Below are 15,215 nucleotides of genomic sequence, written 5' to 3' on the forward strand. Positions count from 1 at the left end.
GGAGGGGTTTCTTTTAGTAAATAGGATAGGGGGTTTCAATAGTGGGGTACAATACAGTGGGGTACAATACAGTTGGTAACCAATTAACACTGAAGTATAAATGTAACAGGTAGCTAACAATTTCTATGTAAAGAGTGTGTCACAGCAGCATATAACCAACTAGCAGTATGGGTAAAATGTGTTAACTAACCAACAACTTTAGGTAAAAAAATGTCATAGTGGTGTAAATGTAAAATGTGAGGTGTGTTAGAGAGAAAAGGGGTAACCAATGGGGTTTTATGCTAAACTTCAGTAATACAATTGAGGTTTGGCAGCAGTAGGAGCGGGGTGAGCACGTGGGGGAAGGGATTAAAAGAGAGAGAGAGAGAGATAGGAAGAAAGTGGTAGAGGAATGAGGTCGGGGGATGGGGAAGAAGAGCACGTGGTGGAGCAGAGAGTAGACAGGCTGCAAGTTTAAACAGCAGAGAGACAATTATACAGAACACAGCAAAATCTTATCTATGATTTAACTTAACCAAGACTACACAAATTAGCAAGTAACAAAACACAATGCAACAATTCTTTAAGCCTAACTTACAGAGTACAATGCAAGCAATTTTCTAAACGTAACTTAACCACAGCTATGCAAAATGAAATTACAATTTATCTAGACCTAAAGGTTAAACCTAACCTAATGGGTCCACCTTATACTAGGGGTAGTTCCAGAGGGCAGAGTGGTGTGTACCCAGGATACAGCTCCAAGGGGCGGGGTGGGTTTAACTAGTGGTGGCTGCAAGCAGGCTTATTTCTAGCAGCAAAGGCGCTGCGGAGCTCGAAGCAGATTACAGATACAGACCAAGGAGTTAGCTTGGGTCTGCCTGCTGGGGAAAGAAAGCCAGTAGCTAGAACAAAGGGAGTGTGCAAGAGGTTTTTCCTTACCACTCCCTAAAGCAGCAGCAGGAACAGCAGTTTCAGCATCAGAGGACGCAGAGAGGACTGGATTCGCTTACAATAATCAGGAGATCTCCAAGCACAAATTTGTTGTTCGTGGGAGGGGAGTTTAAAACGGGGGTACGCTCAAAAACAAACGAGAGCGGGGAGAGGGCCCCGCAAAGACCCCTAGCTGATCAGACCAGGTGGCAAAGCAAGGACCTTCTCCGGGGGTCTGATCAGAAAATGTCTGGTTTTAAAGGCAAACTCAGGCAGTTTCCCGCCAGTAGCTCTGATTGGTTCCCCTTAATCCAGGGGAGGAGAGAAGGCAGGGAAAACTGCAGGTAGGCACAGGACATGTCTGGGCAAGTTCCGAGTCACAGGTATGACTCATACGCTCAGCTATGTGGCCACTTTAGGTCTTGCATACCTGGGCAGAGCACCCTACACCGAGCCGGGTCCGAACAAAGAAGCTAGACAAAGGAGCGAAAAGCTCCCCCTTCCCTGAGCAGAGCAATGGCTCCAGTCAGTCTGCACAAGCCATTTCCATGAGCAGGGCCAGGCTGTGACTTTGGTCAGTTCCATGGCCGGGGCGGGGGGGGCGGCCACTCAGCACAAACAGAAAGGAAGGGGAAAAAAAAAAGAATCCAGCAGGGGAACAGCTGTAACAGACAATCTGAACTCCAACCCTGCCTCCGGATCTCAGGCTTGGGAGTCACCTGATTAGAATTGACGTGAACAAGCACTCGAAGAAATAAAAACGGTTACTTACCTTCTCTTAACTGTTGTTCTTTGAGATGTGTTCTTCATGTCCATTCTAATATCCACCCTCCTACCCCTCTGTTGGAGTAGCTGGCAAGAGGGAACTGAAGGGGTGGCGGGTTGGCAGGGCCCTATATTGAGCTCCGTGAAGCTCCACGGGGCGCCCAGGCCAACCCTGTGGATGCTGCTAGGGGAAAATCTTCCGGTTGTCATGCATGCGGCGTGCACACACCTGATTGGAATGGACATGAACAACAGTTATGAGACGGTGCGTAACCGTTTTCTCCTCAGTGTATCTGTGGGATATTACTCCTGTCTGAATACGTAGATCAAAAGGAGTTGTTAAAGAAACTAGGCAGAAAGGTAAAACAATGGCCTGGATAAGGAGCCTGTCCACTTCTCTAAGGCCTGTATATCTGTTGGCAAAATAAATCCTACTTCATTTGGAGTGTAGGATCCCACCCCAAAGAGAAGTGGAGGCAAGGGCTTGCAGCTTGCCACTTAAAAGGTGGTTGCATTTGGGAGACCGGAAAAGGATCTTGGAAAGAGCAGCCTACCCAGGGACTGTGACATTGAGTACTCCCAACTCCAAGTGAAGTGTCTTGGAGATGTGCTTTGAATATTTAGTGTGTGATAAAAATGCTAAGTGCTCTGAAAAAATCAGACCAATACCACAATAATTTTTTTACATTGACAAAACATTAAATAACCGGAATGAGAAATTGTAACATCTCACATCACAAACAAAGAAGTGAAACATGCAGTACAAAAGTTAAAAACTGGGAAAGATGCAGGTGAACACCCAATCACTGGGGAAATGTATAAAGATTGTGATGAGACAGTTGATAAAAATCAACAAACTTTTCAGTAAAGTTTGAGACCAGCAAAAACCTGCAGAACAATGAGAAAATGACATTGTACTCCAAATACCAAAGAAAGGTGACCTAGCTGACTGAAACAACTTGTGAGGTTTTACACTCTTTTCAGTGATAAGGCAAAGTCTCTTGCAGTATCTTTTAAGCAGACTAAGGTACTCTTGGGGGAATTCTGTGCCAAAAAAATAAAAATTCTGCACACGATTTTAAAATTTTGCAAAATTCTGCATATTTTGTCAAAATAACACATTATAATCATGCCAGTTTCAATTATTTTGGTAATTTATTTCAAAATATCTGTCAGCAAGTATGTCTGTAACAATACAGAAAACAAAAAAGATTCAGGATGTATTTTTTGACAAATAGATTCCATACTGAGCATATTAATACAGAACTTTGAGTAATAATTCATTTAAACTACAATATAGAAATATATTTCTCACACCCTTCAGAAGCAGTGCAAAGGCTTGGGGGAGTCAGGGGTAACGGAGGAGCTGAGGGAGAGGGAAGTAATTGCTGGGAACGAGTCTAGGTGAGAACCTGGAGGGTTGTTGGGTGTGGGTTGGAGAAGTATGAAACAGATTGTTTTGGGGTGGGAGGATTGTTACGGAGCCTCCCCCATGCAGATCCTGGCTGACCCCTAGCCTCTCTCATTCAGTAAGGCACATTTGCCCCCGTCCCCCTGTGTTCCTGCACCCTCACTTCCATTCAGTCCTTGCCCCAGTCTGTCTCCCCCACTAGCCCTTCTAACCCCCAGTCTGTGACCCCTCCCCCCCAGCAGCCCCATGTACCCCATGCTGTCCATCCTCCCATATCCCAGGCCTCCTGACCTGGTCCCCAAGCAGGGCGCTGTGAGGAACACAACCTCTTCTCTTTCCGATCTGCAGCTGAGGCTGCTCTGGCCCGGGAGCAGCTGCTCTGGCCTGGGAGCAGCTGCTCTCTGTTCTGGTACCACAGCAGCCTCTGATGGGCAAAAGACATAACTGCAGCACCTCTCTGGCAGAATGTATTTTCTGCGTAGAAAAAAAAATTATGTGCATGGCATGAATTCTGCGCATGTGCTGTGGCGCAGAATTCCCCCAAGAGTACTAAAGGAAACAGCTAAGGGAAAAGCAGGGTGGATTTTGATCCAGAAGATCACGTGTAGTCCAGATTTTCACCCTAGATTAATTGAAGAGAGTATCGAATGGCAAAAACCACTCATCATAAACTGCATAGATTTTAAGAAAGCATTTGACAGTTTCTATTGTGATTAACTCTGGAACATATTGTCAGAAATTATGGCCTGCAGCAGAGCTAATCTCCAGGCAGCCTTATCAGTATATGTGGCCTGCACCAGATTGCCTGATTGGAGCAACAAAAGAATCTGTTGGACTCTCGAGGGAGTCACCCCCTTCCTTTGATAAAAGACAGAGAGAGCATAGCAAATGTCTCTCCCTTTTATCATGTCCTTTCTTCCCTGTTGGCTTTGCCCCCCTGCCGAGTCAGGTGAGCATTACCTCATCGCAGTTCCAAACTGACCAGAGGAAGGGGGGTACTCCCTTGAGAGTCCAACAGTTTCTTGTGTTGCTGCCTAAACCAGTGTCCTTTGTTCCTGTGAGGCTGGGCTGGGTTTGTCCCATGCATTCCCCAATGAGGCGTGAACTGCCTCTCTGTTAGAGAGTTTTTGCATGGGCTTGTTTTAAGCCACGAGGATACATTTTCAGCCTCATAACTATATACATGAAATTATAACATTACTGTAACAATTACTATAACATCACTATAACAACCATGCTCAGTGCATCATGAGCCTTCCGAAGACACTCAACATGACAAACTTTGCATTGGATACCACACAATCATTTTATAAAGATGAACATGAGGGTGTAGGGTGTTCCCCCGAGGTACAGAGCATCACACCTGCTTTTAAGCCAGCAGGAGTTTGCTGGCTGCTCAGTGCTCATGCACATCACTGTACCTGCTCCTGTGTTACCTTGTTCCTGCTGCCCCAGCCTTGCCTCTGTCCTACCGCTGCCTTGAACCCTTCCTTGCCTGCTATTCTGCTAGCTCCAGTTCCTGACTTCCGGCTTGACCTGTGGCTTTGGCTTCTGATTACCAACTCCAGATTGACCCTTGGCTCTGGCCTCCAGTTTGACCCTTGTCTCCAGCTTCCACCTACAGCTCTGACTCTAGTACTTGGTTCCTGATGCCCGCTCTGACCACTAGGCTAGACTGCCCTGGTCCTGGTTGGCTGACGCATCTTGAAGTGTTGTTAATTTTTTGGCATATCACATCATCATGGCTTTATAGCAAGGGGCAACAAGCACAGTTAAAATAAAGACTGGCTTGAGCAAATATCACGACATAGAAAGTGATGTCATTCTTTCACCTCTCCTGTTTGGTATTCGTATTGATTTCATTATGAGGAAAAGGGTAGATGGATAGAACACAGGCATTGCATGGTTCAACAAAAGTACATTAGAAGATATAGAGCTGACATAGCTCTTCTAAGTGTCAGCTCAACTAACATGCAAGCAAAGGCGAAAACCCGTCCAGCACTGGGAAAAAATGGGAGTAATAATCAGTAGAGCTGGCTGGAAATTTTCCATTGGAATAATTTTCTGATGGAAAATTCCAGACACTTGTGCCTTAATATGCATGCACAGTAGCTGTTTTTACAATCTATATGGCGATTCCACCCCCACATTTTGAAGGGCATGATCAAATGTGCAATAGCAATGCAAAACTTGAAGGACAGTTGTAAATTGCTGTTTATATCTTTTGTCCTTAATAATAGAACTATACCTTGACATTTACAGATTTTATGTGTTTATGAAAATACAGAATACATGGGTAGGCTAAAGTCTTTTATTGTTATAGACTCTGTAGGTGTCAGCCAGAAACGGAGAAGGAAGGGGAAAGTGTAGTAGTTTTCTAAAAAATATATATTGTTAAAACTCATTTTCAATTCACTCTTCTTTTTCCAAGCCAAGACAAGTTTTCAGCCAAATGCAATGTTTTACAAAAAGGTTTTAAAATAATGTTGCAGTATAAAAACATTTAAAAAATACAATCATGTAGTAGAAGCACCGCCAGGAGAGTAACATGAAAGAAGCTGCTCTTTTAGACAGTAGCTCTTTGGAAAAAGTACTCCTGGGGGAATTCTGCACCAAAAAAATAAAAATTCTGCACACAATATTTTAAAATTCTGCAAAATTTTGCATATTTTTGTCAAAAAAATGTGATATAATCCAGCTGGTTTCAATTATCTTGGTAATTTAAACTACAATACAGTGGATGGAGAATGGGAGTGGGGAGCATCGGAGGAAATCCCCAAACCCCCTCTGTCTAATAGTAATATAGCTAGTATTGACACTTTATTTCCCTAATTATTAGTCAACAAATATATGCAGTCACATGCTTAAGTGTTACATCATAGGCAAGGGAAGAACAGGTGAAGGCTGGTGACTCAAATTCACAATTTATACTGGCTACTGACCATCTCCAGGAAGGTCAGTAGCAAATAGTTCACGGAGCACATTTTGATAGGAAAATTTTTCAGTCGAAAAATTTTGACCAGTTCTAATCACTAAAGCACCATAAGCATTTATAAGGCCATACTGTTCTTTACAATAAGGCTCCTTTATACCACTCTGGCAATGTAAAGGAGCCTTAACATTTCTCACCTGTTTTATACTCCTGGAGGGTTCACTAAAAACAATGGGAACAATTCACTAAGCAGGCAGGCTGCTACATTCTCCTCTGCCTGAGGGAACAGAGCCTGCCCCACACTTACCTCTTCAGAAATACCCCAAAGTCCTGCCCCTCCATGCCAAGAGTGCTGCAATAGCGAGTGAGAGGGACAGAGTGTGTGTGTGTGTGTGTGTCTCTCTCTCTCTCTCTCTCTCTCTCTCACATGACTACCCAGCCCCGCCCCGCTGGTGATTTACATCTCTACCGGCTGCTCTGGGTGCCCAAACCAACCTGTCTGGACTGCCAGGGAGTGGGTGCATGACGGGTTTTGCAGCTTCCCTTTGCTTCTCCATCAGAAGTCATTTTTCTGCGGTTAAGCAAAGAAATCTGCGGGGGCCATGAATTCTGCACATGTGCAGTGATGCAGAATTCCCCCAGGAGTAATAAAGCTGTTCCAGTATTAGAGATCTGTACAGTGTATATATACAGAAAACGTTTGCATATTACTCCTGTTGGTTCTCTTTTTAATCCGCTCCATCAGCATGATTGACCATATAATCCCACTTTTTATGCTGGTTTTGGACGCTGGCATTGTGGTGGCACAATGGGGTGCTGGTCCATGAGTAGGGCTCCTAGGCACTACGATAATACAAATAATATCAGTTTGGGTCTTATGTGCCGCTTAATTCCAAGAGCTTGGAATATTAAGGTAAGAACAGGAAGAGGCAGGCAGAAGCTCCACCTATGAAGTGTTTCTGGGGAGAAAAAAATTATTTCCTTTTGTCTAGGGAAATCTGCAAGCTTTTAAAGTATATTCTGAGATGCCTGATATTTATCTTTTGGATTCAGTAGCTTGTAGCAGTGTTAGTTCAGGGACATTTGGAGCCCCTGCAAAGCAAAGCAAATAGATCCTTTAGATGCAGTACCCAAGATTGCGTGTGACATTTCTCATCCATCTGTCTTAAATATGCCAAGTGGGGAAAGGAAGACAGTAGGTATACATGTTTGCGAGTTAGACAGAGAAATAGTAGATGGAGGTGTCCTATTAAACAGGAGAAGGTGGGAATCTCAACCAGGGCACAATGAAAAGAAGAGGAAGACATCTTGATTTATGAGGCAACTCACCCCAGATCTCTCAGTGAGCATGAAGCATTCCATACTCCATACCATGCAACAGTGAGGCATAAACTTTACCCACATGAGCTTTGTAAGCTGGATAGGATTGGGATGGGGCCTCATAAACAGGGGGTCCCCAGCAGCTGATTAACAGCATTGCCTGAACCAGGGCTGGCTTTAGCAAGTGCGGAGCCCAATTCCTGGGACTTGTACTCACCGGGCGGCGCTCCCAGTCTTTGGCGGCGCTTCGGATTGCCGGCCGGGGGCGGGGGGTCGCGGGGCTGTGGGGCTGCCGCGCTCCGGCCGGAGCTCCAGCTGAGAGAGCAGGGCTGTGGGCCTTGCGGCGCTCCGGCCGGGGTCCCGGGGCCATGGGGCAGCCGTGCTCTGGCTGGGGTTGTGGGGCAACGGGGCTGCCGTGTTCCGGCCGGAGCTCCAGCTGCGAGAGCAGGGCCACGGGGCTTGCCGCGCTCCCGCCGGGGGCCGCGGGGCTGTCGCGCTCTGGCTGGAGCTCCAGCCACAAGAGCGGGGGGGCCGCGGGGCTTGCTGCGCTCCGGCCGGCGCTCTGGCCAGGGGTGCGGGGCCACCGAAGATTTAAATTTAAAAAAAAATTAAATTTAAAAAAAATTAAAAAGGCGCCTAAGGCGCGGGGCCCGATTCTGGGGAATCAGGCGAATCGGCTTAAAGCCGGCCCTGGCCTGAACTAGCCCCAGCTTGTAGAAACAGTTTCAATAGAGTGTGTGTGTGTGTGTGTGTATTGTATTTTTTCTCATCATATCACTAGGAATCTGTTGTCTTGCTGATAGTGTGTTTATCTTTATAGTCTAGCAGCGGTGAAGCCCTCTATGATGCTTCTTGAAGGCATAAAGTTGCATCTGAGGCGACCTGTCTGGATTAATGCAGACATTCTCCCTGGACCTAATGGAAGTAACACTGTCATGGATGCAAAAAGATTTCTAGACACTGTAACTTCATTCTGCCCGGATGTGACCTTATCGTTGGGCTGGACAACTGGGTGGCAGCCTCAACAATGCAATAAAGGTAAAAATGGAAGATTTACACACTGCAAGGCTTGAAGTTGCCTCCACATTTGCCTCAATAACATAGATGCAATTTCTTTTGCATACATCTGTCAGTTTTTAAAAACTGTAATTAGTATAAATAAAATAGACTAAAAGACAATAATGTTATTAAATTTGTCATTTTGCAACCTAGTATAGAATTGGAAAATAGGGTTTATGAACATGTATAGATCTACTATATTTCTGTTACTGAAGTTAACTGTACACCTCTACCCCGATATAACGCTGTCCTTGGGAGCCAAAAAATCTTACTGCGTTATAGGTGAAACCGTGTTATATTGAACTTGCTTTGATCCGCTGGAGTGCGCAGCCCCGACCCCCCGGAGCGCTACTTTACCGCGTTATATCCGAATTCATGTTATATCGGGCCGCGTTATATCGGGATAGAGGTGTATTTATTTTTTTAACCTGTTCCTTAGGGTATCAAGGCTTTTCCAGTGCTGCTGTCAGTACTTCCAGCTGTCAATATTTCAGTCCCATCTTGGGCAAAACTTCCACTTAATTACTGCAAGATCAGGCCCTTAGTATGAATGTTCTATTAAATTAATCCTTGTTCAGACTTCTGCAATAATTAGGAACAATGAGATGGTTCAAGACAGTTTGTTAGTTCAAACAAGATCCTTAATATGTCTTAGTGTATTTTTTTTAAATTGTGAAGCTGAATTCTTTGCAAGGGTTTTGTAAATCAGGCCATATTCACTTCTGCATGCTGATTATCCATGAATTTTTAAAAAGTGAAATTTTAAAAAATGAAAACAAATTTGACTATCCAAGAAAGTGTAATATGGGTTTAAATATTTAATTATAGTTCACTTCATTTTATGCATACTGGTATTACTCAGACAGGAGCTTTTGTTTCACTCTTACCTCATTTTATAATATAAAAAAGCAGCTGATCTTCTGTGATTGCAACCGTTACATTTTCACATCAAAGCTGAGAATTGGAAATGGAAGGCTTATGATATGTGCACTTGTAAAAGACAGCAAAAACAATACTTAGCAGCCAAAGGCACTCATTCTGACACTTGCTAGTTTAAAACTTCACACAGGTACAGGCGGTTGGTACAACATAACTAGTACTGGACACACAGATTCTAACTAATTGTTTCTGCTTTTGAGGAGATTTTTCATGTAACTTTGTTTTCAGAAGAGGCTGGCATAGTATGTAAGTAAGAGGAATGTTAGAGTAAGATAAGGTGACAGTTAACTATGTATTGCCCTTGCTGGCAGCCTAGGTGTGTTTTTGTCTTCCTGTAATCAGGTTGTAACACTGTTGTGTTGTTTTAGGCAGGAGCAGCTAATCATGTTTCGGTAACAGGGCTGTCTGGTCCTTCTTTCTCCCACCTCTCTCTGCAATACAACATCCCAGAGTGCATTGCCCCAAGTGGTGATGTTGGTACTCTGTGGATAAAGTTGCCTGGGCATTTAATTCCTGGCTGGGGCACTATGTGATATCAGCCCAGTTTTTTTTCTCCAGAGTGCTTTCATACACACAGAGGAAAACAGTGTGATAAGTGTGAATGTACAAATACATTTGATGCTTGACTGTTGTGCAAAATGTGATTGTATGGACACAGTGTAACTGCACTTATTGTAACTGGATATTTGAGCTGGTTATTACCTGCTCATTAAATCACAGTTCTACGTAAAGGCTGGGCCTACCTTAATCTTTTCCCCCAAAAGTTTGCACTTCTCTAACACTGGTGCAGCTTCACCAGTGACAGCAACAGTGGGAGCACTGGTGTAGACAAGATGCTGCTGGCCACTAGTGTTTTTATCACTGTGATGTTATAGGTGGCACAGATAGCAATGCCTGTAGTTAAGGTTACCTGACACTTTCCATTAAATTAAAGAACAAATAAATTTTTTTTACTAGCTTCGAAGCTTGCAAAAATAGATGTTAAAAGCAAGCAATTTTTAAACTGTGTTAAATTGCTTGCTTTTAAACATATTTTCTCCAAGCCCCTAACTAAAATATTTTTAGCCACCTCATTTCTGTATAACTTAAAATGTCGGTTCTTTCTTGTATTCTTTCTGAAATAATTTTAGAATTACCTTTTTTTCTTATTCTTTCAAAGATTTTTTTATTTTAAAGGGTCACTGTCATGTTAAAAATCATGTCTCCATTGAAGTCAATGGCAGAATTCCCAGTTACTTCAGTGGGGCCAGGATTTCCTCATAACTAATATTTATTTGACAATATTACAAATAACACTTAAGTAACTGAAACACAGAATTTACAAATATAATTTATTTTTCACTGTTTATGCTGGTATTTACTTCTGGCATTTTTCTGAACTTGGACAGTGAAAATGAGTAGTCAGTTTCATTTTTGTTCATAGTCTTTTTTTGTTCAATTTCATTTTTAGAAATAGTAGATTTTCACAAAATCCACATGTCGACAGTATGGAACAGTGTGGAACTAACTATTTTATAAATCATGATACCTTTATATTCTGACAGAATGGAGAGTTTCTTAATACTGCATCAAATGATCTTTCCAATAGGATACAGTTGGGCAATGGTGAAAGAGATGGCTCACATATGTGACGCACTTACTCAGCCTGTAACATTCCCTGTTAGAGCAGCTTTGGTACGACAGTCAACATCTGAGTTGCTTTGGTTATTACAGAAGTCAAACAGGTAAGTTTGAGGACTTCTTGTTTAGTCATTTGCATGATAAAGGCAGATACTAGTCAGATGTTAGACATTTATTATATACACACGTTACAAACCATATTAAAAAGCATTTTTTTCAAAATACCATATTCAGTTTTAAAATTTGTTTTGTCATATATTAATTTGCATTCAAGATAGCTACTACATTATCAATAAAAGAGCAAAATGAAATGATTTTTTTAAATGGGAATTTTCCCATTTAAAAAAAATATATGGACTAAAGATATTCGGTCTGCTGTAATAAAGTGAGGCAATTTATGTGTGCACAAAGTATTCTACTAAACTTATTTTTCAAATTATTTCATAACTGAATCTGCAAAGGCTAGAAACTAAGACACATTGCACTAAGTTCATCACAAATGTAGTCAAATAGACTCAATAGTTCAATCTCACAATTTGGAATCAATTCAAACCAATTTAAACAGTTGCATTTTGTATATACTTTGTATTAGATTCAGTGTTTACATTTCATGAAATGAATACAATACATTACATGTATTTCATGAAACCCTGGAAGGAGTTCCATTCAATAGCCCTTGTCACTCAATTGAGTTGATATCAGATATATTCCAATTGATTTATTTTATAATTATATAGTAAAAATAAGTGTGATGTGTATTTCATGAAATATTTGCACTATAAAAACAAAAAATACCATGTTTCAATTCACCTAATACAAGTACTGTAGTGCAATCTCTTTATTACGAAAGTTGAACTTACAAATGTAGAATTATGTACAAAAAATAACTGAATTCAAAAATAAAACAATGTAAAACTTTAGAGCCTACAAGTCCACTCAGTCCTATTTCTTGTTCAGTCAATCACTCAGACAGGCAAGTTAGTTTACATTTTCAGGAGATAATGCTGCCCAATTCTTGTTCACAATGTCACCTGAAAGTGAGAACAAATGTTCTCATGGCACTGTTGTAGCCGGCATCACAAGATATGTACGTGCTAGATGTGCTAACAATTCATATGCCCCTTCATGCTTCAACCACCATTCCAGAGGACATGTGTCCATGCTGATGACAGGTTCTGCTCGATAACAATCCAAAGCAGTGCGGACTGACGGATGTTCATTTTCATCATCTGAGTCAGATGCCACCAGCAGAAGGTTGATTTTCTTTTTTTGGTGGTTTGGGTACTGTAGTTTCCACATCAGAATGTTGCTCTTTTAAGACTTCTGAAAGCTGATCCACACCTCATCCCTCTCAGATTTTGGAAGACACTTCAGATTCTTAAATCTTGGGTCGAGTGCTGTAGCTATCTTTAGAAATCTCACATTGGTACCTTTTTTGCATTTTGTCAAATCTGCAGCAAAAATGTTCTTAAAACGAACATGTGCTGAGTCATCATCCGAGACTACTATAACATGAAATATATGGCAGAATGCCAGTACAAATCGAGTTGGAGACATACAATTCTCCCCCAAGGAGTTCAGTCACAAATGTAATTAACACATTTTTTTAACTAGCATCATCAGCATGCCCTCTGGAATGGTGGCTGAAGCATGAAGGGGCATACGAATGTTCAGCATAAATACCTTGCAATGCTGGCTACAAAAGTCCCATGTGAATGCCTGTTCTCACTTTCTGGTGACATTGTAAATAATAAGAGGGCAGTATTATATCCTCTAGATGTAAACAAACTTGTTTGTCTTATCGATTGGTTTAACAAGAAGTAAGACTGAGTGGACTTGTAGGCTCTAAAGTTTTGCATTGTTTTGTTTTTGAGTGCAGTTATGTAACAAAAACATCTATAAGTTGCACTTTCACAAGTGTGGGGGGGAGAGGGAGGCTAGTGTCAGGGTGTCTCCTCCACCCTGCTCCTGCCCCCCACTTATCCCATCTCCATAGAGCAGAGAGGGACACGACAGGGCTCAGGACAGAGGGAGCTTGCTGACAGCAGCTGCTGTCTCAACTTGCTGATTTACTTAAAAAGGCAATGTACTTAGAGTGGGGTCAGCGTACTTAAAGGGGCAATGCACATCTCTCTCTCTCTCTCTCACACATAGAGTGTGTATCTCTGTCTGCCATGCTGTCTTCCCTCCTTCCATTTGTGCTGCCTTGTAGAGCATGAGGCTACATTAAGAACAATGTGTTAACCCTTGAGGGCTCAGCCGAGTGCTAGTTCATCATTTAGCAGTAAGGCATTCCCTGGGAAATATCCCACCCTCTTCCACCCTCTGACTTCACCACCTCAACCAAGCTTCACAATCATCATTGATGTGTACAGTATTAAATTGTTTGTTTAAAACTTATAGTGTGTGTGTGTGTGTATATATACATACATACATGTGTATATATATATGTGTGTGTATATGTATGTATATGTATACACACACACACAGTCTTTTGTCTGGTGAAAAAAATTTCCCTGGAACCTAACCTTACCTATTTACATTAATTCTTATGGAGAAATTGGATTTGCTTAACATCGTTTCGCTTAAAGTCGCATTTTTCAGGAACATAATTACAACGTTAAGTGAAGAGTTACTGTACTTGTATTGAAAAATACTGTTTCTTTTTTTATCATTTTTACAGTGCAAATATTTGTAATAATAATATAAAGTGAGCAGTGTACACTTTGTAGTCTGCATTGTAATTGGAATAAATATATTTGAAAATGTAGAAAAACATCCAAAAATATTTTATAAATTTCAACTGGTATTCTGTTGTTTAACAGTGCAATTAAAACTACAATTAATCACGATTAATTTTTTTAATCATGATTAATTTTTTTGAGTTAATCATGTGAGTTAACTGTGATTAATTGACAGCCCTAGTAACAACCTATTACCATTACCAGTTACTCTGTTAGCTTACGTAGTAGAGGTTTGTGCTGTGAATGTAAAGGTTCCAACCCTGCCCATGACCCATTCAGGGGTCAATATGGTAGTTCTTAATAGAATTTGTTTTTTCAGGTTGCTTTTTATTATCTACAAAAGAACTATATTAAAAGAACAGTAAACATGCAAAATAAAGCACTCAAAATTAGGAAATGCCAGTATTAAGGTGGAATCTTAAGTCATTCTCCTTGTGCATGAGCATTATGATATAGTCCAGGGGTTGGCAACCTTTCAGAAGTGATGTGCCGAGTCTTCATTTATTCACTCTAATTTAAGGTTCCACGTGCCAGTAATAAATTTTAACATTTTTAGAAGGTCTCTTTCTATAAGTCTATAATTTGTAACTAAACTATTGTTGTATGTAAAGTAAATAAGGCTTTTAAAATGTTTAAGAAGCTTCATTTAAAATTAAATTAAAATGCAGAGCCCCCTCGGACTGGTGGCCAGGACCCGGGCAGTGTGAGTGCGACTGAAAATCAGCTTCAGTGCCGCCTTCAGCACGCGTGCCATAGGTTGCCTACCCCTGATATAGTCTTTAATTACATGATCACATATTACTTTTTCCTGTAGGACCTTTTTATTCAGTGGACACGATGGATGGTGCTCACTGAATGGGTAGCTGTTCAATATTTTTTTGTACCCTCACCATTCAGTGTGTGGCTAGGGCCTTATTTACTACACTCTGTTGAAACACTGCACTGAATACAGAATTGTTAACTTCCTCCTGGGCTTTTCTTATAGCACTTACCATAGTATGAGTAGTTCACAAACTTTAAAAAATTTATCTTTACTACACCCTTGTGAAGTAAGATGGTGGTGTTATCCCCATTTACAGAGGAGGATCTGAAACACAGAGGTCAAGGGCAAAATTGTCAAGTGTCAACTAATTTGGGGTGCCCAATTTGAGAAACCTAGGACCTGATTTTTTTTTTTAAGAGTACTTAGCATTTTATAGTACTTTATATGTTTTAGTGCATAGCTCCAATTGACTTCAGTTGTCCCAATGAGTATTCAGCACTATGGCAAATATGGCCCCAGATATCTAAAGGTGAATATCCAGAAACTGCAGGAACACAATCAGTGACCACCTATGAAGCGTTTGGTTTAAGTGAATTGTTTAGCATTGGAGAGGCAGGGATAGAATGGTGAGAACAAAAAGAAATATTGAATAGCTACCATTGAGCATCATCTATCTTATGACCCGGTGGGAAAAAATAGTACACCTCTGTGACAATGCGGTTCTGGTGGAACCCAACTGAGAGTGCCAACTCA

General features: G+C 41.4%; 1 protein-coding gene across 1 annotated transcript in view; it reads left to right on the plus strand.

Annotated features, from left to right (window-relative positions):
• FAM151B (family with sequence similarity 151 member B) overlaps window positions 1–15,215 on the plus strand; it is a 38,561-nt gene that overhangs the window by 21,221 nt on the left and 2,125 nt on the right. The window contains exons 5-6 of the mRNA XM_029910922.1: window positions 8,158–8,375; window positions 10,924–11,059. Coding sequence (XP_029766782.1) covers window positions 8,158–8,375; window positions 10,924–11,059 — 354 coding nt within the window. The remainder of the gene's footprint in view (window positions 1–8,157; window positions 8,376–10,923; window positions 11,060–15,215) is intronic.

This window comes from Terrapene carolina, unplaced genomic scaffold, assembly GCF_002925995.2.
Source record: "Terrapene carolina triunguis isolate 2854851 unplaced genomic scaffold, T_m_triunguis-2.0 Scaffold69, whole genome shotgun sequence".
Lineage (NCBI taxonomy): Eukaryota > Metazoa > Chordata > Testudines > Emydidae > Terrapene > Terrapene triunguis.